The sequence below is a fragment of the Budorcas taxicolor genome, chromosome 11 (genome assembly GCF_023091745.1).
Source record: "Budorcas taxicolor isolate Tak-1 chromosome 11, Takin1.1, whole genome shotgun sequence".
Classification (NCBI taxonomy): Eukaryota; Metazoa; Chordata; class Mammalia; order Artiodactyla; family Bovidae; genus Budorcas; species Budorcas taxicolor.
The window spans coordinates 132,595,302-132,622,185 of record NC_068920.1 but is presented as its reverse complement, the minus strand read 5'-3'; the positions used below and the strand labels follow the sequence as shown (position 1 = coordinate 132,622,185).

General features: G+C 46.3%; 1 protein-coding gene across 1 annotated transcript in view; it reads left to right on the top strand.

Annotated features, from left to right (window-relative positions):
* The first annotated feature begins 306 nt into the window (after positions 1–306).
* DRC1 (dynein regulatory complex subunit 1) overlaps positions 307–26,884 on the top strand; it is a 46,243-nt gene continuing 19,665 nt past the window's right edge. Inside the window, exons 1-7 of the mRNA XM_052649506.1 lie at positions 307–461; positions 3,072–3,159; positions 17,139–17,251; positions 21,813–21,996; positions 22,975–23,112; positions 24,151–24,237; positions 24,824–24,946. Of these exons, the coding sequence (XP_052505466.1) occupies positions 307–461; positions 3,072–3,159; positions 17,139–17,251; positions 21,813–21,996; positions 22,975–23,112; positions 24,151–24,237; positions 24,824–24,946 (888 nt within the window). The remainder of the gene's footprint in view (positions 462–3,071; positions 3,160–17,138; positions 17,252–21,812; positions 21,997–22,974; positions 23,113–24,150; positions 24,238–24,823; positions 24,947–26,884) is intronic.

Here is a 26,884-nt window from a genome sequence, read left to right as displayed (position 1 = left end):
GTCGGTAAGTGATGAATCACAACTTGGTTCAGCTCTTTAGTCTTCCGGCCTCTGTTAATACCACCTGAGCCTTAGTGGGGGATTCAATACAGTCCTCACCGTAATTGCAGCAGAGGAATAAAGCCCCAAGCTGAGACAACGGCGCTAATAACACCAGTGCGCCCGGCCTTAGGGGCTGCGCGCGCAACCACGCCAGCTGCGGGTCAGGTGACTGCATTTCCCTGGCAACAGCTTTGTTGTTAGCAACCAGACTATAGTCCCACGGTGGTCCAGGCAGGGCTGCTCGGGGGGCGGAAGGCACCTGCCATGAATCCGCCAGGATCCCTGGGGGTCCTGGAGGAGAAGGAGGAGGAACATTTAGCCACCCCAATTCTCGGACCCTCCGTACATTCTGATAATCCTCAGGAGCGGATCCAGGCCCGGCGCCTGCGCATTGCGGCGCGCCTGGAAGCTCGGAGGCGGTGAGTCAGGGTTTGGGCGCGTTCTTCCCAGGAGCGCCGGGGGTGCAGGTGACCCGGGTGCTGGAATGAGGGGGTGGCTTCTCCAGGCCGGAGCCCCTGTGGTGAGGGGCTCGCGTGCCCTACGTGTGAGCTGGTCTTGCTTCTTGATGAGATAGAAAACTTTTCTACCAGAAGGTTCAAACAAAGTATGTGATATTAAAGCATTGAATACCCTTAGTAAAGTCAAAGATGGAAACAGGAATCCCTCCAGCACGTTCACGGAGAGCCTGCTGCGCCAGGCACTGTGGGCCGTACCTGAAGATGTTGGGGCTTCATGACCGGTCCCCCGAGATCGTTCTTTCCTCCTTGCCTCCCAGCGTGCCTTCCTTCCACAAGGGGTTATAGAGGAGACCTCGGCTATCACTTCTGTTGGTCTCAGTGGCTTAACCGGTTGTGTGACACAAAACCGTTTTCCTGCAGGGTCTGAGGCTGATAACCGTACCATTCTCAGGCTGGGGTTGCCACCCCCGTCCACTCACAGACTTTGTGGCCTGTCTTAAGAAGGGGGACCGAGGGGAACTTGCATGAACCCGTGACTGCCTGAACACTGCACTGTGTGACAGCGCTTATACCTCGTCCTGCTGGTCAGGGTCAGCTGCCTTGCCAAGATGGTGCTTCTCTTGTTGTCTGCCGGTCTTTGGACACAAGGGGCCCAGAGTGATGTGGCTGTGTTCCAACAAAAACTTTACTTAAGGACACTGAAATTTGCATTTCATATAATGTTCGTGTGTCACAGAATATTCTTCATCTTTTAGATCTTTTTTTTAATTGATACACTTCATATTTTAGAGCAGTTTTAGGTTCACAGAAGAATTGAGTGGAAACTACAGAGGTTTCCCATTTACCCCCTACTTCTACACATGTATGAAGCTACCCTGGTGGCTCAGATGGTAAAGAATCTGACTGCAATGTGGGAGGCCTGGATTTAATCCCTGGGTTGGGAAGATCCCTAGAGAAGGAAATGGCAACCCACTCCAGTGTCCTTGCCTGGAGAATCCCATACAGAGGGGCCTGGTGGGCTACAGTCCATGGGGTCACAAAGAGTCACACCCGACTGAGTGACTAACACACACTCTACACACGTATAACCTCCTCCACTATCAATATTCTCCACCAGAATGGTACATTGGTACAACAGTTGGATCTTGATAAATATATAATGACATGTATCTACCCATCACAGTACTGTACTGAAGAGTTTCACTGCCCTAAAAATCCCCTGCGCTCTGCCTGTTCATCTTGATTTTTTCAAAAAACCATTTGAAATGTAAAAAAATAATTCTTCACTCCTGAGCCATACAAAAAGAATTGAATCAGATTTGGCCCATCGGCCAAAGTTTGCCAGCCCTGAGATAACAGATCAGTGTGATGCTCTGTGGGATATCCAAGTGGTCCTGATCTATCTAGACTCTAGTTTGTCAGCTCCGGAGCATTGGCATGGCCCTGCAAGTGTGAGGACTGTATGAGTGTGTATTATCTGTTCCTCCTCGATATAAACTTCCTAATCCTTTTTCCTGACTGAGGTAGAAATAGCATATTTGGCTCAATCAGTGGCCACATACCAGGTACCTAAGGCCACACTCATATGCTCAAGCAAGGACCTGCATGGCAGCTGCAATTAGGACTGCTGCTTGCTTGAGCTTGCAGTAATTGACAATCATTTTCTTGGCTCCATCCATCCAGTTTTTGCAGGGACCTGACCAGTGAATTAAATGGAGATTTGATAGGCACCACCGCTCCCACATCTGTGAGATCCCTAATTGCACTGTGTGCTCAACCACTCAGTCGTGTCCAGCTCTTTGTGACCCTGTGGACTGTAGCCCACCAGGCATCTCTGTCCATGGAATTTTCCAGGCAAGAATACTGCAATGGATTGCCATTTCCTTCTCCAGGGGATCTTCTCAACCCAGGGATTGAATCCACGTCTCCTGCATTGGCAGGCAGGTTCTTTACCACTGAGCCACCTAGGAAGTCCTTGAGATCCCTAAGGGTGATGCTAATCCCTACCATAGCCCTGGTATACAGTATTGCTTTTTGTGCACTTGGGTGCAGTTTTGGAGTGTCCATTTGACCTTCCATATGGCTATAGCTCTTACCCACAGGCCAACAACCTAGTGTGAGAATTTCTCAACTTTCTAAGCGTGTTAAGATCACCCTTCTTGCTCTTTAGGGAATGGTTTGGAGGAACAAAGATCCCACATGCCACTTGGCGGGGCTAGGAGTAAAAAAAACTCCGCCTTTCCAATGCAGGGGACGCAGGTTCCATGGGGAGCGAGCTAAGATCCTACATGCACCCCCTGCATTGGAAACTCAGAGTCTTAACCACTGGACCACCAAGGAAATCCTGGACTGTGTTCTTTTTAGTAGTTGAATTTTTATCCCTATGGAATATATTTTTGTATATGGTGAAATATACTATGAAAATTTAAAATTAAATCCCCCAGGCCATGCACAGCTCGGCAGAAAGATTTAAAAAAAACAAAACAAAACAAAAAGTTAGGAAAAAAAGAGTGAAAGGTTTTACTTCCTAGAATTTAAACTTCATTTTCTCTACGTTTTTTGCCATCCCAGGGAAGCTCTTGGAGAATATTTAGACGGGAAGAAGGAGAGTGAGGAAGATCAAAGCAAGAGCTACAAACAGAAAGAAGAAAGCAGACTGGTAGGAAATGGGGTATAAATGGGTCCCACCAGTCCAGTAGGACCCAGACGGAGGCTTCACTCTTTCTGTGCTGGGCCTTTGATGCGGCAATGCCAAGCCCCGCCCCTCCCCCTCTTCTTCCCTCCTGTCCTCTCCCTACCTTCTTCCCCTCTCCTCAACCTTGGTTCCCAGCCCAACTTTAAGACTGTCTCACAGCCCAACTTCTCCACAATGTCTGCCGCGAAGCAGGTCAAACTCTTTGAAGTCACACATGGAACTTTTCTCGTCTGTACCGTTCATTTATTTCACTATAGACAATTTTCTGCCTTGTTTGACTTTCCAAATGTGTGTGTGTGTGGTGTCCCCGGTGGAACTGTTAAGTTCTAGATGAGAGAAGGCCTCTTTGTGGCTGTGGAGTAGGGCCAAACTTGTACCCAGTGAACACAAAAAGAAAGTCTTTGATCCCTCTCCCATGGTGATGACAGGGCTCCTGAAACAGGTAATAAAGGACTTGAAGCAAGAGGTGCAGGAGGGATAAACAGTAGTTCAAAGCAGGGAGCGCCAACTGGCACAGTGCCACATTTAATTAATTAATTGCATGGAAAAGAGCTCACCCAGCCGGCCTGTTCAGGGAAGGTTCTAAGGAGAAAGTAGGATTGGGGCTGGGTCTTAGAAAGATAGATGGGATTTCTAAAAGTGGGGAGGAAAAGAGATCATTTCTGGAATTGAAATGCAGTTACTGGGAGAAAATATTCAAATTACTGAAATATTACTATGGAGCCTCATTTCAGTTCAGTCGCTCAGTTGTGTCTGATTATAGAGCCTAGCGATATCTAGAAACAACTGAATTACTTGGACTGTCCTGGGTCAAGGATAAGATGTGGAAAGAATATTGAACTGTTATGGGTTTTTGTTCCAGGTCTGTTGATAACTGTGAAGTAGATGTCACATCATCCCTTTATACTTAGGGTACTTCATCTAAAGCTGGATGATCTCTGAGCATTTCTGTGTAGGACAAAAGGAATATTGTGTATCAGTTCAGTTCAGTCCAGTCACTCAGTTGTGTCCGACTCTGCGACCCCATGAATCGCAGCACGCCAGGCCTCCCTGTCCATCACCAACTCCCGGAGTTCACTCAGATTCATGTCCATCGAGTCAGTGATGCCATCCAGCCATCTCATCCTCTGTCGTCCCCTTCTCCTCCTGTGCCCAATCCCTCCCAGCATCAGGGTCTTTTCCAATGAGTCAATTCTTCGCATGAGGTGGCCAGAGTACTGGAGTTTCAGCTTTAGCATCATTCCTTCCAAAGAAATCCCAGGGCTGATCTCCTTCAGAATGGACTGGCTGGATCTCCTTGCAGTCCAAGGGACTCTCAAGAGTCTTCTCCAACACCACAGTTCAAAAGCATCAATTCTTCGGCACTCAGCCTTCTTCACAGTCCAACTCTCACATCCATACATGACTACTGGAAAAACCATAGCCTTGACTAGATGAAAATACTCTTTTAGTTGATACTGATATAATCTTGAAAATACTGTTCATCCTGAGCACTCTAAAGTAGAGTGTAAAACCAGAGAGAGAATATTGTTTTTATTAGCAGCTTTTCTACGTTGCTTTCACTTAGGACTTAAATCATGAAGAGTGTTAGCACTGAGTAGGAAATGGCAACCCACTCCAGTATTTCTGCCTGGAAAATTCCATGATGAGAGGAGCCTGGCAGGGCCCTGACCATGGGGTCGCAAAAGAGTTGGGTATGACTGAGCACACATGCATGTTGGCATTGAGGAGTATAAAGACCATTTATACATTTCAATTTATAAAGAAAATGCTACCTTTTTCAATATCAAAGTATTAACAACTAGTTCTTCTCTAAGACCTGGGCAGGAGAGGCCACTGCCCTTGACCCCGTACCTTATCAATAATTTTTAAAAAAATGGTAGTTCTTTTTGTTTCCTGTTTAATCTTGGTCAACTCCAAGTTTACAGAGATATTCTCCCATGCTTTGTTTTTAGACACTTCTTTGTTCAACTGTTTATTTACATTTGGTTTATAATCTGTCTGGAATCCATTTTTTTTGTGTGTGTGGTGTAAAAGTAGGGCCCCAGGTTCATTGTTTTTTAAATAGATCTTTAATTAACCCAGCACCATTTAAAGAGAAGATCATTCTTTCCCCTCTGCATTGCAATGTACCTTTGTTGCAAACGAGGTGATCATACATGTGTGTTTGTTTCTAGATTTTCTGTTCTGTTGGTCATTTGTCCATCTTTGTGCCACTTCCACACTATTTTAATTACTGTAGCCAAATGGCAGCCCTTGATACCCTAGGGTAAGTCCTCCAGCTTTGTGATTGTTCAGAGTTGTCTTGGCTGTTCTTGACCCTTTGTATTTCCATATAAATTTTAGAATTATTTTCTCAATTTCCACCAGAAAACCTGCTGGGATTTTAATTGAGATCAGAGTGAAAGTACAGATCAATCTGGGAAAGAATTAATATCTTACCAATATAGATTTGCAACCCATGAGTATAAAATATCCCTTCTTTTGCATATAAGTATTCTTTAATATCACTTAGCAATGTTTTACACTTTTTGTCGAGGTTTAATTTTGTCGAGGTTTAATTGTTCATTGTTGATATGTAAAAGTATAATTGGTTTTGACATATTGACCTGATAGCCAGCAGCATGGTCAAATTCACTTCTTAATTTTCATAGTTAACCTGTGGGTTCTTTTTTAAACATATAATCGTATCATCTGAAACTGACAGTTTTCTCTTTTCCTATTCAATTTTGATACTCAAAAACTTGTTTTTCTTGCTTTGTTGCACTAGATATGCTTCTAGCCCATTGAATAAAAGTGGTAATGAGGAGAGTCCTGTGTCCTGTTCTGGCCCTCCTCCACATGTGCCCCCTCAAGTAGACTTGCCTCCAGTTTATTCAGAGCCCAAGTACTCCCCCGTTAGATCACTGTCTGTCACAGAACTCCAAATTCCCTGTCCAAATGGTTCTGAGCCCACTTTCAAGGCCTGCATCAGCCACTTCCTAGGTTTTGTTTGCTCAAGGATGGCCAAAGGGTTTAACAGAGCTCCCACATGTGGTCTGAGAAATTCATGTGCCAGCGTCTGATGCCCTTCAGGGTGCATGATGCGGAGCTAGGAGTATGAAGGGAATGGCCTGGGCTCCAGGCTGGTGGCCAGGGGCTAGGCTCTAGGCTAGGGGCTGATACTGTCTCCCCCTTAGCCACCAAGTTCTCAGTTGAGCTCCGAGTCATAGTATGAATTCAAACCAGGACTTCTGTTATGAAGGTGCCAAGGTAGGAGGACAGAATGTGTTTAATGGCTTATTACACTGAATTATAATTTTTAAATATTTAGATATGTGATATGTGGACCTTCATTTAAAATCTTACCCTGGGTCTCAAAAATGTTAGGGTGTGTCTGTTAATCTGTTGGTAATGGCAACATTTTCAGTTTTACTTTGGGTCTTAAATACTTGATTCAGATATTTCTGATGTTCACATTATCTGAGTAGAAAATAGAAAATTGCTCAAAACTACAGGAAAGTGGACACTTCCTTATGCATTTAAAACCATCTGGCATAAGTGATAAGGCTGGAGCTGTTTAAAAAAAGTCTGCAGCACCCTGGAGATCTGGGTTAAAGTTCAGTTATGCATTCATTAAAGCCACATTTCAAAATTTCCATAGAGGAGAGAGATGAAATAGAGTCTCTGATCATTTCAATGACTCCTTGGAGGAGAGAAATTTATAGGTTCCTCATTCAGAAATGATCTGAGAGTTGAAAAAATTTTAAGTTCCAGAACAGACTTGGAAAAACTCAGACATAACCTGAGGATACCTGAACTTTTTGTTGAGAGGATGTATTATCTTGAAATCAAGACATCACCAAAAGGTCAGGAGTGAAGATGCTGAGTGTGAACTTTACAAAGAGGACTTTAAAAATGGTGTGCCAATAGCAAAACTCCCGAGCCTTTGAGGGAGGGATGGTGCAGTCAGTTACAGAAGTCTCCTGTGTTAGAACACCTCTAGCCAAAGGTCCCACATAACATTAGCTTAAACAAGATATAAGCTTATTTCTCTGGTTCACTTAATAGCTCAGAGCGGACATAGTCCAGGGCTGATATGGGGGTTCCTCGAGGTTGGGAACCTCAGCTCCTTCCGCCCGTCCTTAGGTTGCCTTTGTCTGCTGACGATGACAAACTTAGTATCACATGCCAGCCTGGGAGATAGAGAAAAAGGGGGCAGGAGAGAGCACAGCTTCCCCTTCAAGGCACCATTCAGAAGTGGCACGCGCACTGCTGCTCATGTGCATTCTAGCTGCAAGGGATATTGGGAGGTGTATCTTTTTGGAGAGGTCAAATGCCCAGCTAAAATGGGTATTCTGCTATTAAAAGGAGAGGGGGGAAATGGACATTGCAGGACAACTATTATTATTATATGTCTCACCTCCCCAACTGAGATTCTTAGAAAGGACCCTGGCAGTGTCAATCACTCAGAGGCCTATTGGAGAAAGTGCCAAGATGTGCCCAGAGTGCATGCCCTCGTACTGGTGGGCTGCTCTCTTCTCTAGCGAGACTAAATTAAAATACATCCAGAAGTGCAGAATGCTTGTAGATCATAAGCTGTAACATCGCATCATGAGTGTCCTGTTGGAAACGAGTTGCTAAGTAGCTTCTACTCTTAAAAGTCATCAGTTCAGTTCAGTTCAGTTCAGTCGCTCAGTTGTGTCCGACTCTTTGCGACCCCATGAATCGCAGCACGCCAGGCCTCCCTGTCCATCACCATCTCCTGGAATTCACTCAGACTCACGTCCATCGAGTCCGTGATGCCATCCAGCCATCTCATCCTGGGTCGTCCCCTTCTCCTCCTGCCCCCAATCTTTCCCAGCATCAGAGTCTTTTCCAATGAGTCAACTCTTCTCATGAGGTGTCCATAGTACTGGAGCTTCAGCTTTAGCATCATTCCTTCCAAAGAAATCCCAGGGCTGATCTCCTTCAGAATGGACTGGTTGGATCTCCTTGCAGTCCAAGGGACCTTCAAGAGTCTTCTCCAACACCACAGTTCAAACGCATCAATTCTTCGGCACTCAGCCTTCTTCATAGTGCAACTCTCACTTCCATACATGACCACAGGAAAAACCATAGCCTTGACTAGGCAGACCTTAGTCAGCAAAGTAATGTCTCTGCTTTTGCATATATTATCTAGGTTGGTCATAACTTTTCTTCCAAGGAGTAAGCATCTTTTAATTTCATGGCTGCAGTCACCATCTGCAGTGATTTTGGAGCCCCCCCAAAAAAAGTCTGACACTGTTTCCACTGTTTCCCCATCTATTTCCCATGAAGTGATGGGAACGGATGCCATGATCTTCGTTTTCTGAATGTTGAGCTTTAAGCCAACTTTTTCACTCTCCTCTTTCACTTTCATCAAGAGGCTTTTTAACTCTTCTTCACTTTCTGTCATAAGGGTGGTGTCATCAGCATATCTGAGGTTGTTGATATTTCTCCCGGCAACCTTGATTCCAGCTTGTGCTTCTTCCAATCCAGCGTTTCTCATGATGTACTCTGCATAGAAGTTAAATAAGCAGGGTGACAATATACAGCCTTGACGTACTCCTTTTCCTATTTGGAACCAGTCTCTTGTTCCATGTCCAGTTCTAACTGTTGCTTCCTGACCTGCATACAGATTTCTCAAGAGGCATGTCAGGTGGTCTGGTATTCCCATCTCTTTCAGAATTTTCCACAGTTTATTGTGATCCACACAGTCAAAGGCTTTGGCATAGTCAATAAAGCAGAAATAGATGTCTTTCTGGAACTCTCTTGCTTTTTCCATGATCCAGCGGATGTTGGCAATTTGATCTCTGGTTCCTCTGCCTTTTCTAAAACCAGCTTGAACATCTGGAAGTTCATGGTTCACGTATTGCTGAAGTCTGGCTTGAGAATTTTGAGCATTACTTTACTAGCTTGTGAGATGAGTGAAATTGTGTGGTAGTTTGAGCATTCTTTAGCATTGCCTTTCTTTGGAATAGGAATGAAAACTGACCTTTTCCAGTCCTGTGGCCACTGCTGAGTTTTCCAAACTTGCTGGCATATTGAGTGCAGCACTTTTACAGCATCATCTTTCAGGATTTGAAACAGCTCAACTGGAATTCCATCACCTCCACTAGCTTTGTTTGTAGTGATGCTTTCTAAGGCCCACTTGACTTCACATTCCGAGATGTCTGGCTCTAGATTAGTGATCACATCATCATGATTATCTGGGTCGTGAAGATCTTTTTTGTACAGTTCTTCCATGTATTCTTGCCACCTCTTCTTAATATCTTCTGCTTCTGTTAGGTCCAGACAATTTCTGTCCTTTATCGAGCCCATCTTTGCATGAAATGTTCCCTTGGTATCTCTAATTTTCTTGAAGAGATCTCTAGTCTTTCCCATTCTGTTGTTTTCCTCTATTTCTTTGCATTGATTGCTGAAGAAGGCTTTCTTGTCTCTTCTTGCTATTCTTTGGCACTCTGCATTCAGATGCTTATATCTTTCCTTTTCTCCTTTGCTTTTTGCCTCTCTTCTTTTCACAGCTATTTGTAAGGCCTCCCCAGACAGCCATTTTGCTTTTTTGCATTTCTTTTCCATGGGGATGGTCTTGATCCCTGTTTCCTGTACAATGTCACGAACCTCATTCCATAGTTCATCAGGCACTCTATCTATCAGATCTAGACCCTTAAATCTACTTCTCACTTCCACTGTATAATCATAAGGGATTTTATTTAGGTCATACCTGAATGGTCTAGCAGTTTTCCCTACTTTCTTCAATTTAAGTCTGAATTTGGCAATAAGGAGTTCATGATCTGAGCCACAGTCAGCTCCCGGTCTTGTTTTTGTTGACTGTATAGAGCTTCTCCATCTTTGGCTGCAAAGAATATAATCAATCTGATTTCGGTGTTGACCATCTGGTGATGTCCATGTGTAGAGTCTTCTCTTGTGTTGTTGGAAGAGGGTGTTTGCTATGACCAGTGCATTTTCTTGGCAAAACTCTTTTAGTCTTTGCCCTGCTTCATTCCGCATTCCAAGGCCAAATTTGCCTGTTACTCCAGGTGTTTCTTGACTTCCTACTTTTTGTTAGGGACCAAATGACGGTCTCTAGGACCTGAGTCATGTTTACCAAAAAGAGACAGGATATGCGCTCATCCTGCCTGGCCAATCATGTAATGCCAGCTATTCCTGTAACTGAGACAAAGAACTGGCTGTATATGAGCCGCCATACTCCTTTGTTCGGGGCTCTTGTCGGATTCCCTTGTGTGGGATGAGACTTGAGCCCTAGCGCGCTAGAGATAAACTCCCTTCTTGTTTTTGCATTACTGTGGTGGACTTGCTCTCTCGGTCGGTTCGGAGATACGGGCTCGGAGCATAACATCTGGGGGCTCGTCCGGGATCTCCGTCCCGCCAGGGAGGACAACTCCCTGGTAGAAGGGAGTAACCTCGTTAGGAGATAAGAGCTCTGAGCACCGGTGCTAACATTGCAGAAGCCCAGATTAAGTCCGAGGCCTGGTATCGTACTGGGGAGGCATCTGGCTGTAAAGTGCAGAGGCAAGTCAGCGTAAGGCCAGGGCCTGGTTTCGTGCTGGGGAGGCAGCTGGCTCTGGTTACTGGATTAAGTCAGCGTAAGGCTGGGGCCTAGTTTCGTGCTGGGGAGGCGGCTGGCTCTGTGAACATCCTGTAGGTAAGATTGAGTGCATGGTCGGTGGCCACCTTGCGTTTGTTATCTGTTTGTCTATTTGTGGTGTCGGCGTTGCTCTTTGTGTGCTCTGTTGGCTCCCAGTGTACTTTTCTGTGATCATGGGACAAACAACTTCTACTCCTTTATCTCTTATGATTAACCATTTCTCTGATTTCAAGTCTAGAGCACAGAATCTATCATTGCTGGTGAAAAAAAGCAAGTTAGTAACTTTTTGTTCTGCCGAGTGGCCTGCTTTTGATGTCAACTGGCCACAAGAAGGCACCTTCAGCCTGCCTACTATTCAAGCGGTCAGAGAGAAGGTGCTCACCCCCTACCCTTCAGGACACCCAGCCAGACCAAACTCCATACATTTTGGTCTGACAGGACCTGGTGGAAAACCCCCTGGCCTGGCTAAAACCTTTTGTTTTTCAGCCCCTCACTTCCCTTCCCTCTTCCCTGCCCTTGCTTCCGCAGGTTCCACAGGTTTCATCGGGAAAAGCCAAAAAAAAACACCAAGCCTTCAGCTCCTCCCAGAAAAAGGGGCCCAGCCTAGGGAACTCAGGAAAAGGCAAAAAAAAAATAAATAAATAAAATAAATTTAGAGCTAAAGAAAACCGTAAATATCAAAAAGAGTTGGCCCAGATATTTTTTGCTGGGGTTAAAAACAAAAACAGGTTCCAAAAAGGAAAAAAAATTGGACTCAAAAACTGAAAAAAAAAAATGACAAGGCGTAAGCTTAAAAAAAAACCAGTGTGCGTTTTGTAAAGAGTTTGGACATTGGAAAGATAAATGCCCCAAGAAAAATCTAAAAGAGGGGCCCAAGAACCCCAAGAACGAGACTCCCTCTCCAGACAGTCATATCCTCTACGCGGGTGAGGATAGCAACTAGGGGGGGTCAGGGCTCGAAGCCCCTCCCCGAGTCCTGGGTAACTATAAATGTGGAGGGGAAACCGGTTGGCTTCATGGTGGACACGGGAGCCCAATACTCAGTCTTAAACCAAAAAGATGGACCCATGTCTAAAAAAAGTAGCTGGGTGCAAGGAGCAACTGGGACTAAACGATATGGATGGACTACAAAACGGCATGTGAGCTTGGGGGCCCACCAGGTAACCCATTCTTTTCTGGTGATACCTGAGTGTCCAGCACCCTTGTTGGAAAGAGATTTACTGTCTAAAGTAAATGCCCAAATTCATTTCGACCACGGACAAGTGTCGGTTTTAGATGGGACCGGGCATCCTCTTTAGGTCCTGTGTCTGGCATTAAAAGATAAGTACAGACTCTACTTGCCAGAGGCCCCAGTGACAATAAGCCCCGAAGTACAACCATGGGTTCAAAGATACCCTCAGGCCTGGGCTGAAACAGCAGAAATGGGACTGGCCAAACAGAGGCCCCCTATCATTGTGGAACTAAAAGCCAGTGCTTCCCCAGTGAGGGTACGACAGTATCCCATGAGTCAAGAGGCTCGACAAGGAATTACTCCTCATATACAACGCCTCATAGACGCTGGGGTCCTGAAAAGGTGCCGGTCCCCATGGAACACTCCCCTGTTGCCTGTAAAAAAGCCTGGGGGAACTGATTTTAGACCGGTTCAAGATCTACGAGAAGTCAACAAACCGGTGAATGATATTCATCCTATGGTTCCTAACCCTTATACATTGCTAAGCAACTTGCCTCCAAACTACATTTGGTACACTGTTTTAGATTTAAAAGATGCCTTTTTCAGTTTGCCTCTTGCCCCCGCAAGCCAAGAGATCTTTGCCTTCGAATGGCAGGAAGACGGTGGTCAGACCCCTGTGCAGCTGACATGGATTCGCTTACCACAGGGTTTCAAAAACTCGCCCACGTTATTTAACGAGGCCCTAGATGAAGACCTCTGTGAGTATCGGGTTGAACACCCTACCGTTGTTTTATTACAATATGTTGATGACCTTATGCTGGCAGCGGCTACAAAAAAAGAGTGCCAAGAGGCAACAGGTGACCTTCTCCAAACCTTGGGGACTTTAGGTTACAGGGCCAGTGCCAAAAAGGCCCAGATTGCCAAACAAGAGGTTACATACCTCGGTTATAAGATAAAACAGGGCCAGAGGTGGCTAACACAGGCTATAAAAAAAACCATCCTCCAGATCCCTGAGCCGGCTAACCCTAGACAAGTGAAAAAATTTCTGGAAACTGTGGGATATTGCCGGTTATGGATCTTGGGGTTTGCAGAAAAGGCCAGGCCCCTATATAAAGGGACCAAAGAAAACAAGGACTGAAAATGGACTGAGCCAATGAAAGAGGCCTTCCAAGAGCTCAGGCGAGCCTTGGTAGAAGCTCCTGCCCTTGCCCTCCCTGATCCATCTAAGCCTTTCCAATTATTTGTAGATGAAAAGCGGGGGATAAAAAAGGGGTACTAACACAGAGATGGGGACCATGGAAGCGACCTGTAGCTTACCTTTCCAAGAGACTGGACCCAGTGGCAGCCGGATGGCCACCTTGCCTCCGTATCATTGCGGCCACTGCGCTCTTAGTCCACGATGCTGATTAACTGACTTATGGACAGAGACTCTTGATCTACACTCCTCATGCCATAGAGAGAGTTTTAAAGCAACCCCCAGGTAAATGGATTTCTAATGCCTGCTTGACGCACTACCAGGACTTGCTACTTGACACCCCACAGATTCATTTCCAAACGCCCTGCACTCTAAATCCGGCCACTCTTTTGCCCAATCCGGAAAAAAATAGCCCCCTCCATAATTGTGATGAAATACTGGCCGGGGTAACAGCAATGCGAAAAGACTTAACCGATACTCCACTAGATAACAGTGAGCTAAAATGGTTCACAGATGGCAGCAGTTATATAAAAGATGGACAGAGACGGGTGGGAGCCACAGTAGTAGATGACTCTGGACAGACGATATGGGCAGAGGCCCTTCCCCCGGATACCTCAGCACAAAAGGCAGAGTTAATTGCCCTGATTCAAGCATTAGAGAGAGCCAAAGAAAAAAAAATAACTATTTTCACTGACAGTCGCTATGCTTTTGGCACGGTACACATCCAGGGCCCAATATATCAAAAACGGGGGTTTTTAACAGCTAAAGGAAAAAAATTAAAAACTTGCCTGAAATCCGTAGACTTTTAGAGGCTGTACAGATGCCTCGGGCTGTGTCAATAGTACACGTACCTGGACATCAGAAGGGTGACAGCCCCACGGCACGAGGAAATCGTGCCGCAGACCTGGCAGCTCGAAAAGTAGCTGATAAAAATTTCATCACCCCTGTGTTGGCGATCGGACTTCCACCTCCAGGTATGGGAACTCTGCCCCCAACCCCTAAGTATTCATCCACAGACTTTGCTTGGATCCAAAAGAACACCAACCTTCAAAAAGATAAAGATGGATGGTACCGAGACTCAGACTGCTACTTGATACTCCCTGCTCAGTTTGGACGGCAACTATGTAAACATTTGCACTTGTCTACTCATCTGAGAAGAAAGAAGACTCTGATGCTCTTTCAAACTGCGCACCTGCGATTTCCCCGGCACCAGACAACTGTAAAGAACATAGTGCATGCTTGTAAGGCGTGTCAACAGATGAGGCCAGGAAAAGGACAACATGCAGGACTGAGGTATCGGGGAAAAGGACCAGGGCAACACTGGGAAATAGATTTCACCGAGGTAAGGCCAGGTTGACGGTATCGGGCCTTGGGTGCATTGCAACCACGTACGCCCAGCTGCTTCAGCAGAGCAAGAAGACGCTAAAAAAAAATGGAAAGCATCTCTGCACCCGTCCAACCCCTTGAGGCTAAAGCTTCAAAGGCGCCAACAGGACCAGGACAGCTCGGCTGGGCCGCCTTGTAGATGACCCAGTTACTCTGCTCCGGAGCTGCCAGTGTGAACCCGCATCAACCCGTCAAAATCACCTGGAAGCTGCAAAATAGACTAACACGTGAGATGCTTAACTCCACCACCGCAATACATCCACCAAATACTTGGTGGCCAGACTTATACTTTGACTTTAAGCCAGTGGTAAATGTACCCTGGAAGAGGGACAAGCTCTCAAATCATGCATTCTGGGCATGTCCAGGTGCGCCCAGGCATAACTAAAAGATCTGTGGGGAGATACAAAAAAGACTCTGTGCTGCCCTAAAAAAAGAGTGTTGTTTTTATGCTGATCACACAAAAATAGTTAAAAAAAATCTATGGCCAAAGTAAAAAAGGACTAGCCCAACGTAAACGAAAACGTGAGGCTCAACAAGGATGGTTTGAGTCTTGGTTTCAACAATCCCCTTGGTTGACCACCCTAATCTCCACCTCGCTAGGTCCCCTGCTAATACTTCTACTGATGCTTACCTTTGGCCCATGTGTTATCAATAGACTTATAGCCTTTGTAAAGGAACGCATAAATACAGTACAGCTGTTTGTGCTTCAATAACAATATCAAACTGTGTCTCAGGACCAAGAGGAAGATTCCTCTATATGATCTAAGGACAGGGGGGAATGTTAAGGACCAAACGACGGTCTCTAGGACCTGAGTCATGTTTACCAAAAAGAGACAGGATATGCGCTCATCCTGCCTGGCCAATCATGTAATGCCAGCTATTCCTGTAACTGAGACAAAGAACTGCCTGTATATAAGCTGCCATACTCCTTTGTTCGGGGCTCTTGTCGGATTCCCTTGTGTGGGATGAGACTTGAGCCCTAGCACGCTAGAGATAAACTCCCTTCTTGTTTTTGCATTACTGTGGTGGACTTGCTCTCTCGGTCGGTTCGGAGATACAGGCTCGGAGCATAACACTTTTGCATTCCAGTCCCCTATAATGAAAAGGACATCTTTTTTGGGTGTTAGTTCTAAAAGATCTTGTAGGTCTTCATAAAACCGTTCAACTTCAGTTTCTTCAGCGTTACTGGTTGGGGCATAGACTTGGATAACTGTGATATTGAATGGTTTGCCTTGGAGACGAGCAGAGATCATTCTGTCGTTTTTGAGATTGCATCCAAGTACTGCATTTCAGACTGTTTTGTTGACCATGATAGCTACTCCATTTCTTCTGAGGGATTCCTGCCCGCAGTGGTAGATGTAATGGTCATCTGAGTTAAATTCACCCATTCCAGTCCATTTTAGTTCACTGATTCCTAGAATGTCGACATTCACCCTTGCCATCTCGTTTGACCACTTCCAATTTGCCTTGATTCATGGACCTGACATTCCAGGTTCCTATGCAATATTGCTTTTACAGCATCAGATCTTGCTTCTATCACCAGTCACATCCACAACTGGGTATTGTTTTTGCTTTGGCTCCATCCCTTCATTCTTCCTGGAATTATTTCTCCACTGATCTCCAGTAGCATATTGGGCACCTAATGACCTGGGGAGTTCCTCTTTTGGTATCCTATCATTTTGCCTTTTCCTACTGTTCATGGGGTTCTCAAGGCAAGAATACTGAAGTGGCTTGCCATTCCCTTCTCCAGTGGACCACATTCTGTCAGGCCTCTCCACCATGACCCACCCCTCTTGGGTTGCCCCGCAAGCATGGCTTAGTTTTCATTGAGTTAGACAAGGCTGTGGTCCTAGTGTGATTAGATTGACTAGTTTTCTGTGAGTATGGTTTCAGTGTGTCTGCCCTCTGATGCCCTCTTGCAACACTTACCATCTTACTTGGGTTTCTATTACTTTGGCGTGGGGTATCTCTTCACTGCTTCTCCAGCAAAGCACAGCCGCTGTTCCTTACCGTGGACTGAGGGGTATCTCCTTACCTCCGCCGTTCCTGACCTTCAACGTGGGATAGCTCCTCTAGGCCCTCCTGTGCCTGCGCAGCCACCGCTCCTCGGGTTGCTCCTCCCGGACGGCCTCGGGCGCGGGTGGCTCCTCCCAGCTGCCGCCCCTGGCCTCGGGCTCGGGGTGGCTCCTCAAGGTCACTGCCCCTGGCCTCGGGTGCGAGGTGGCTTCTCCTGGCCGCCCCTGATCTCAGACGTGGGGTGTCTCCTCCCGGCCGCCACTGGCCTCGGATGCGGGGTAGCTCCTCCTGGCCACCGCCCTGACCTCGGACATGGGGTGTCTCCTCTCGGCCGTTCCTGCGCCGTCTCAGCCTGTCTCTCTAGGCCGCTGCCCCTGACCTCGTACGTGGGGTAGCTCCTCTTTGCCGCACTTAGTGAGCTGGCCCGCAGCCACCTGCGCTTAGTGAGCCGGCCCGCAGCCGCCTGCGCTTAGTGAAAGTTATCAGGCAGCTTTTAATTCCTGCTTGGTGGATCACACAGCTACAGACAGTTGTGCAAGTGTTTCTAAATTCTTATTTGGTTTCAGAAACTGGCTAAACTGCTGCTCTGTGGCACTGAGTTGGTGACAAATATCCAGGTAGCTGCAGATATCAGAGAGATCCACAGGCGAGTCGAGGAAGAGGAGATCAAGCGTCAGAGGTGAGGAACCTCCTGGGCTCTGCATCCTGGGGGATGTGAAGTGTCTCTTCTCTGGCTCCCCAAATTCTCCCCGTTCTTAATCAAACCTGGTCTAGAAGGATCCCCTTCTTGCCCCTTTTGAGTCCTCCTTCCCTCAGCTCCTCCCTCCCTCTCCCCCTCCCTCATTGCTTCCCTCTTCCTTCCTCAAGTGTTACCTTTCTAATGTGTTCCAAGCCCGGTGGATACAAAGAGGAGTGGACATGGCCTCTGCTCTTGATGTTCATAGTCTGGTTGAGATGGATGTGCAGCCTCCACCCCACCATGATTTGTGTTAAAATAAAGGGAATGGTTACCCACTCCAGTATTCTTGCCTGGAGAATTCCATGGACAGAGGAGCCTGGTGGGCTACAGTTCATGAGATCACAAAGAGTCAGACATGACTGAGTCACTAGCACACGTTACGAAGGTATGTATGGGCTTCCCATGTGGTGCAGTGGTAAAGAATCCACCTCCCAATACAGGAGACATGAGAGACATGGGTTTGATCCCTGGGTCAGGAAGATCCCCTGGAGTAGGATCTGACACCCCACTCCAGTATTCTTGCCTGGAGAATCCCATGGGCGGAGGAGCCAAGCAGGCTACAATCCTTGGGGTCACAAAGAATCAGACACGACTAAGCGCACACAGTACATTTCATGACATAGTTATGTATAAGAGTTATGGAAACATGTATGAGGTGACCTTTAATTTCCCCTGGAGAGATTAGAGAAAACTTTCCAGGCAAAGTGATATTTGAGGTGGGCCATAAGGGATGAATAGGAGTTGGCAGAACCAAGGAGTGAGCGTATTAGGAACAACTTGTACAGAGGCGTGAGATTGTATGATGCTTGGGAATGGCGTGAAAGTGAGGGATGTATAGGGGTGGTGGAAGAAAAGGATGCGGTTGAGAAGGTAGATTAAGCTGTTCTGGGTTTAAATTAGGACTTCCCTGGTGGCTTAGAGGGTAAAGCATCTGCCTGCAATGCAGGAGACCTGGGTTCAATCCCTGGGTCGGGAAGATTCCCTGGAGAAGGAAATGGCAACCCACTCCAGTATTCTTGCCTGGAAAATCCCATGGACAGAGGAGCCTGGTAGACTACAGTCCATGGGGCCAGAAAGAGTAGGACATTTAATCATAAAAACCAGACCCATGAAGGCTGTGTACAAATGTAGCAGCATGTTAAAGAATGTTAAGCAGCATGTTAAGGAGTCCACTACTGGAAGTATAGAGGGTCGGGGAATGATGGAAACTCTTCTGTGGCCAACCCTCAGCTCCAGGCTTCAGCAGGTGGGTGGTTGGCACACCCACCTTCCCAGGGTTTAGCTTCCTTGACAGGGAGACAGGAGTAAGCTGCTTAGCAAGATTCAGCTTACTTGGTTTGCACACAGAGGACTGATAACATCAGGATCAGAGGTCCTCAAGTAAACTCTTCTTTGGCTTGTTCTTCAGTGAATTCCTTACCTATAGTCCAATTACAAAAGCAGCCCACAGGGCCATCTTGCTTCTTTCAGTAGGTACATACACAGTGTGATTTTAACAACAATATTTTCATTGGTTCTACAGAAGTTCAGTTCAGTTCAGTTCAGTCACTCAGTCGTGTCCGACTCTTTGCGGCCCCATGGACTGCAGCACGCCAGGCCTCCCTGTCCATCACCAACTCCGGGAGTTTACCCAAACTCATCTCCATTGAGTTGGTGATGCCATCCAACCATCTCATCCTCTGTTGTCCCTTTCTCCTCCTGCCTTCAATCTTTCCCAGCATCAGAGTCTTTTCCAATGAGTCAGCTCTTTGCATCAGGTGGCCAAAGTATTGGAGTAGTTCTCCCCATTAGCAACTTTACCACTGTCACTAAGATATCATTTTTTTTTTTTCCAGATTTGTTTATTCATTTATTTATTTTTGGTTGTGTTGGGTCTTTGTTGCTACAAGAGGGCTCTGTCTAGTTGTGGTGAGCAGGGGCTGCTCTTCATTGCGGTGCACTGCCTTTTCCTTGCAGTGGTTTCTCTTGTTGTGGAGCGCAGGCTCTAGGCACACATGCTTCAGTAGTTGCGACTCACGGGCTTAGTTGTCCCACATCATGTGGGATCTTCTCAGACCAGAGGTCAAACCTGTGTCCCCTGTGTTGAAAGGCAGATTCTTTACCACTTCCCTGAGCCACCAGGGAAGCCTGATATAATTTATTCTTGAATTTCCCACTGCCTGTCATGGCCTGGGGACTGAACTGGCTGATCTCCAGCAGGGTGACTGTGGAAAGGCCCTGAGGGCCCCTTTGAGGAGTCGGGCTTCTCGCAGCCCCTGAGGAGAAATGGAAGGTCGTGGATAGCGGTTACAAGATAAATGTGGGTTTTGGAAATGTAACCCAACAGCTGTTACTCATGTTCTGGAAAAAAAAAATAAGTTAATAGAATGATAAGATGTCCTCTGTGCCCTAGCTTGGAAGGTGGGAAGGAGAGAGGGGATCTTGAGATAGTTAGGTTGTAATTCTTTTCATTAAGGGAGTTTGCATTCTTGTTTGGAGACAATCTCACAGAAGAAGCGGTTACCGAAGTTGGGAGAGTGTTACAGGCATGTGTCCTGGCCCCTGTTCTCCGAAGGGGCCTCACATCTCAGCCCTGATGCCTCCTTCTACTCAGTCCCTTCCTTGGTGTGCTCATTACATGGTTTCTTCGGCATTTTTGAAATTCTGGGAGACCACTCCTATTTTTCATTGTTAATGGTGGTATTTTCCTTTTTGTATGTTCCACTAGTCATTTATTGATAATTTGGGAGGGGAATGGCCAGACAGTTGAAGTCATGTCAATAGTAAAAGATAATAATAGGAGTGCCATTTGTTAAGTGACTACTGTCCTGGGAATCATCGTATTTAATCCTGGCAACAGTCACAAGAAGGTAGATACTTCTGCCCTCTCTATTCTACAGCTAAGAAAAATGGAGCCTGCAGAGGTTAAGCAATTTGCCTAAAGTTGAGAGCCAGTAGCAAAATCAGGATTTGCACACAAGCTATGGGACTTGTGATCAAGTGCTTAACTACTGGGTCACCGTCTTACTCAGAGGATATGACCAGTTGACTCTCGAACTGTGTGTGTGTTTTGCCAGGGTTCAGCCCTCGCAGGATCCAGGCGAACCCGAAGCAGAAACGGTGTCGGTGAATGATTTAGAGAGAGATAAAGAAAGAATGTTGTAGATAAGAAAATAGAGGCGAGAAAGAGGCTGATATTCCTTGGTTTACACAGAAAGCCAATAAAGCCCCGAGACAAGGAGCTTGCTCTGTTCATGGAGGCCACAGGGGCCCTCCTGGTCTCCCGAGGGAGTGAAGATGCAGAACGTCTTCCCGTTCAGGTCTTAGAAACCCAGGCAGATAAGTGAACACAGAGAGCCTCTATGCTCCAAGGGATCAGCCTGAAAGAGAGAGTAAGAGAGAAAAAGAAAGGAAAAAGACAGACATGGGGTGACCAAGCTTCTTTGAGCGAGGCTTGTTACTTTATTTTCAGAGAGGGTTTTATACCCTGAGTTGTACATTGAGCAAAGTGAAAAATGCAGAGTCAACTCAACATTCCATCAGTATTAACTTTTATCGATACCAGGTTCTTTTCTGCAAGAGTCTTATTTTTTGTACATTATCTTCTGGCCCGGAGGCCTGTTGATATTTTATGACCCCTTTTTGATAAAGGTTGGTCAGCCAGAACAATAATTTTCTCTTAAAGTGTTTTTTCTTAATTTCTTAGCCTGCGTCACCCTTAAAGTACAGAGTTACATTTTTATGGGGCAAAGATTTAGCAGGTTACAGCAAAGAAAGAACTTATTAACTCAAAGTCTAATGTTGTTAATGCTAAAGCTGCTGCTTGTTTTTCTACATCCTGACTATATGCACTCCCAGGAACACAATGGATAAGGGATGTGAGAACTTGGCAGCAAGCATTGGCTCAACAATGTTGCAAGAGTCTGGATAAACCTGCCGAGTAAGCTAGAATGCTAACAGGGGGTTTGAATTGAAACACTCTTATCTTGTCCAGGAGACTTATTAGCTAGAGTCTTAAGTTAACTCTTTCCAGAGAAAGGTGGTCGGGGACAGCCCCCTGTTAATGTCAGAAGAGTTGGTGAAAGACATAAAATAGTCAGACAGACAGATTCTGGTTTTGGGGTAGATGCTCGAGCAGGCCCAGGGGGTCCCTCGAATCCTGAAGCCTTGCTATCAGGTTTCTTCTGCATGACCTTGTCATGGGTGGGATGGCCCAGGGAGTCCCTCGAGTCCTGCATGACCTTGTCATGGGTGGGATCTCCCGTGATGGCTCCTGACAGTGTTTGTACAGCTTTAATGCTGATCCATTTTTGTCCTGGGTCACTTTGTTTATTTGGCCTGTTATCTACAGTCAGTCAAGCTTTAAACTAAAAGAAACTTTCTTAGAGTCTGGTTTGGTTTGCAGTGATTCTACCTGGAGGCAGACAGGGCTTGGTACCATGGCCTGTTTTGCAGATCCTAGAGAACCAGCCTGTGCTCTTGAAAGGCAGCCTCCAGAACTGGTTTGTTTATATATTTGCAGACTTGAAAAGCTGGAGAACGAGGTCAAGACCAGCCAGGACAAATTTGATGAGATCACCATCAAGTGGGAGGAGGGCAAGCAGCGGAGAATCCCTCAGGAGCTGTGGGAAATGCTCAATGCCCAGCAGGTGCACTGCGCGGGGCTGATCGAAGATAAGAACAAGCTGATCAGCGAGTTACAGCAGGCAAGAGCCTGGCCCTGGGTCCACCACAGGGAATGGAGCTGGGAGAATGCGTGCTTTTCCTGAATGGAGAAAGGCAGAGGCCTTACTTCATTACCAAGAATGTAGTACAGCTTGGGCAATACACTTAAAAATATTTTTAATCAAAGTATGGTTGAATTACTATGTTGTGTTAATTATGGCTCTACAGCAAAGTGACTCAGTTATACATAGATATACATTCTTTTTCGTATTCTTTTCCATTACAGTTTATCACAGGATATTTAATATAGTTCCTATGCTCTACAGTAGGACCTTGTTGTTTCAAGCTATACACTTTTTTTTTTTTTTAAAGATTATTGTTTTAAAAAAGTATATATTTATTGTTTGGCTGTGTCAGTTAGGGCACACAGGCTCTTTAGTTGTGGTGTGCAAGCTTAGTTGCTTGGTAGCGTGTGGAATCGAACCAGTGTCTCCTGCCTTGTAAGGTGAATTCTTGGCCATTGGACCACCAGGGAAGTCCCTCAGTCCCTTTTAACCAGAAGAAAAAGTTCTGCAGTCATTTTAGAATCATTGGCTGCCTAAGAGAAAGATGTCCTGTTGTAGTAAATGCCGTTTCAGGCTTTCTGTGCTTAGTTAAGGAATGGAACAGTCTGCAGTAGATGTGTGCCCATGTTGGAATATGGACATTCGTTGCTTGGCAGGAGCCACCTGGGTTTTCTGGGAGCCTGCAGGGAGATTTGCAGCAAGTAATCCTCTTGGGGTTTGGCCCTGGTTTTCTCATTGAGGCTTTGCCCTGAGCTGAGCCCATGGGCTCCAAACACCCGTGCTTCTCCCTGGATAGGCGAGGAAGAAGCCTATCCAGCACGTTGCCTTTGTGCAGCTTTATTTTTTAGTGCATGAGCTGATGGGAGGGGTCCGAGGGTGGTCTGGGGGTGGGGGGCTGGCAGCCTCTGGCTTCTGTCTCAGTTGGTGACGAACCTTTGATATGCTCTTCTCTAGGAGTTAAAAATGAAAGATGACCAGTACGTGAAGGATTTGAAGAAACAGTCAGATGACATCTGCCTGCTCCTGGAGAGGATGGAAGAGCAGGTGAAGAATGTGATGAAAACGTTTCGCCAGGAGCTCCAAAATATCGAGGTAATGGTGTGTGAGAGAGCTGCCCCCCTGTCCTGGGAGGAGGCCCCTGGCAGGAGGCCCTGAGAGGAGGCCCCTGGGGGGGAGGCTGGCTTGTCCTAACCACCCAGGGAGGGCCCTAGATTGCTGTAATTGCTCCATCTCACCACTCTCATTGAGGTCTCTGCTCTAGGGTTTCATTCATTTGCTTGTTCATATGTTCGCTCCTCCAACAAATATGCAAGTGTCTACTAAATGGCAAGCACTGTGCCAGGGGCTGGGGCAACAAACAGGGACAAAGTCCTGGATGGGACCTGTATTCTAGCAGAGGCAGCTACCCAATAGACAGATAGATTACTATGTATGTAATTTGACAGGTGGTGATAAGCACTTGGAAAGAAGATAAAACAGGGTAAAATAAGAGGAGTAGAGGAGGGAGATCAGTGTTCCAGAACATCAGGCATTTTTGAGCCACTTATCTGACGTATTTATGACAGTCAGGAATGTGGGGAGGGGAAAGGGGCATGCCAAACAAAATCCAGGAGCCTGTACTCTGGACTGGCCTGAAATGTTAAGGACTGACATCCAGACAGGCCTTTCCAAATATGGAAGAGAACCAAGAGGTGGGGGCCTCTCTCTTTGGATTAGCACAGACTTATCTCTGCATTCCCATCCACCCCCCACCCCCACCCCCTGTTCTGTGAGCTCCATGCTGCCTTTGCTTCATGGAAACCCCAGCCACTGCAATACTGCCACTCAAGTCCCAGTGGATACATGCCAGGGTTGGCCCTGTGACTTCTAGGCCCTGGCCGTCCCCCACTGGACATAGGATGGCTGGCACACTTCCTCTCACAATCCTTGTGAAGCGGTAGGCTTTGTAACACTCCCCATGCAGCTCCTTCCATGGTGCTTTGGGTGCATGAAACCTGACAAATCTGCAGTTGGGTTCGACTTTGTGTGGGTGGAGATGCAATGCTGCTGCTGCTGTCTGAGCGCTCTTTGATGCTGTGGGACCTGCCTGATTAAAGCAGACACAAGAGCCCTTTTTCCTTCTGGTCGCAGAAAGCATTTGAGGTGGAGAGACAGGAACTGCTGACCAGCAATAAGAAGAAATGGGAGCGGGCCTTACAGGCTCACAACGCCAAAGAGGTCAGAGAGTGGCCGGTGGGGGAGGCGGAGGTGTCAGTTGTGATTTGTAGAGTCTGGGATAACTCCTGCTGAGGCTGAATTTGCTAGCTTTTTGTACCTTGGGGAAGACTGCTGTAACCCCACATCCTGACTGCGACTGCCATGTCAGCAGTAGGGCCTGTGGACGGCCCCCTCTTGTGGTGGTGGTGGTTGGTACCACGTGTATAGCCCTCTGTGGTTTCACTGGTCCTGCCACTCTCTTTGTTTCCTGGGTATCTCCCCCAGCCATGGGTATTTGTGGCCCAAGAAACTGTTTTAAGACACATTCTAAAGGATGTGAGATTATCAATTTATTTCAGAGACATAAAGAACAAAGAAATAATATGACCAAAATCCATTTTTTTTTTTCCCTTAGAAATACAAATGTCTGACGGGAGGGTCTGCACTCCTCTTAGAGTCTATAGAGTCAGGACCCTGTTAAGCAATGCAATCCATGGCCTTTGAGTTCAAAGCCTTGGGGCACAGGGGTTTTGAGGGCAGAGAGACTCCCTTCAGAGTTAGAACAGGGATGGGGCCTGTCCTTCCCCTTAACTCCCTGTGCCTTTAGCTGGAATATCTGATGAACCGCATCAAGAAAGTGGAGGACTATGAGAAACAGCTCAACAAGCAGAGGGTCTGGGACTGCGAAGAGTACAACACGATCAAGATCAAGCTGGAGCAGGACGTGCAGGTGTGACTTGTTTCTCCGCCAGGGAGTCTGGGCGGCTCGGCAGACGGAACACCTGTGAACGTCTCATCCTTAGCAAACACAATATTCTAGAGCTAGTCCACCCAACCAATACTTACTCATTATCTGCTCTCAGTGATCGTATCTGAAGGAGCTTATTTACAAGAAACCTGGAGGAATTCTTTCTGTAAAAAACCAGTGGAAAACTGCCAAGATGCTGAAGGGGTCTGGAAACCATGGCATGTGAGGGATCATTGAGAGAACTGCGCATTTTTGCCGGGTGGAGGGAAAATGTCTCTAGGGCCAGGTAATGGTAGGGTGGCCACCATGCGATGGGTGCCTACCATACTCCAGGCACTTAACACAGTTTCCCTAATCCTTATAGTAACTCGAAGGGGAGAAATCACTAGTGTCATTTTATATGCCATGAAATTGAGGCTCAGAGACAAGGCTGTTTATCTGGTAAATGGTAAGCCCTGGATTCAAACACAGTTCTGTGTACCTTCCCTGGTGGCTCAGAGGTTAAAGCGCCTGCCTCCAATGTGGGAGACCTGGGTTCGATCCCTGGGTCGGGAAGATCCCCTGGAGAAGGAAATGGCAATCCACTCCGGTATTCTTGCCTGGAGAATCCCACGGACGGAGAAGTCTAGTAGGTTACAGTCCACGGGGTCGCAAAGAGTCGGACACGACTGAGCGACTTCACCTTCACCTTCACCTTCTGTGTGCCTTGGTAACTTCTGTCTTTCCCAGTATTCCAAACAGCCTCCTGATGCTGGTTGAACATAGCAGTAAGGCAGATTCCGACTCACCATCAGAAAGAACTGCCTCATAGTTGGAACTGTCTAACACAGAAAAGGGTCATCCCACAGAACAAGAGTGCTTTTATGTCATAAAGTATTCAGAGGCTGAATGACTGTGTCTGTCTTCAGTGTAGAAGGATTCCTGCAGTGGGAAGGGGGTTAGATTTTCTGGTTCCTAAAGTTCTGTACAAACATAGGATTCTGTGTTTCAACATCGGTTAAAAAAAAATTATCCCTAATTATGTTTAGATGTAACATAGTTGCATCTTAACATTCAAGCATGTTCTGTTCATTTCAGTCTTCATCTAGGAAAACATGTTAAAGTTTTTCCACATAGCCTTTGGTAGAATTTCAGTTCTTAACTCCTCTTGTATAATGAGCTTAAATTTAAAAACCCTATTAGGGAATTTCCTGGTGGTCCAGTGGACTCAGCACTTTTACTGCCATGGCCCCAGGAATTAAAAAAAAATCCTATTAGACTACAAATATGTTTCTAGTCTTGAGAATTTTCTTGAGCCTTTCTTAATATTAATGTCAGGGAGCTGAGAGTTACTGACAAGGAACAGTAGACTTTTGTAAGAAAGCGGCATGGCTTCTGTGGGCTGTACACATTACTGTTTAATGAAAATAGCTATAGTTAAGTTTTCTGAAGTTATCTTGGTTCTATGATCATTTGCATGATAGCAATACATACTGGTCTCGAAGAGTGAAATAATGGAACCTCACATTCTTTTTTGTTGTTGTTTTGCTTTTCTTTTTTGTGGTGAAGACCTTTAATAGAAGATCTACCCTCTTAGCAAATTTTTGAGTTTAAGTACAGTATTGTTAATCATGAGCTCTAGATTGTACATTATATTTCCAGGACTTATTCATCTTGCACAGATGAAACTTTGTAACACTTTGACTAGTACCTCCTCATCTTCTCCTCCTCCAGCCCTTGCTACTGCTACTGCTAAGTCGCTTCAGTTGTGTCCGACTCTGTGCGGCCCCATAGACGGCAGCCCACCAGGCTCCCCCGTCCCTGGGATTCTCTAGGCAAGAACACTGGAGTGGGTTGCCATTTCCTTCTCCAATGCATGAAAGTGAAAAGTGAAAGTGAAGTCACTCAGTTGTGTCTGAATCTTAGCCTACCAGGCTCCTC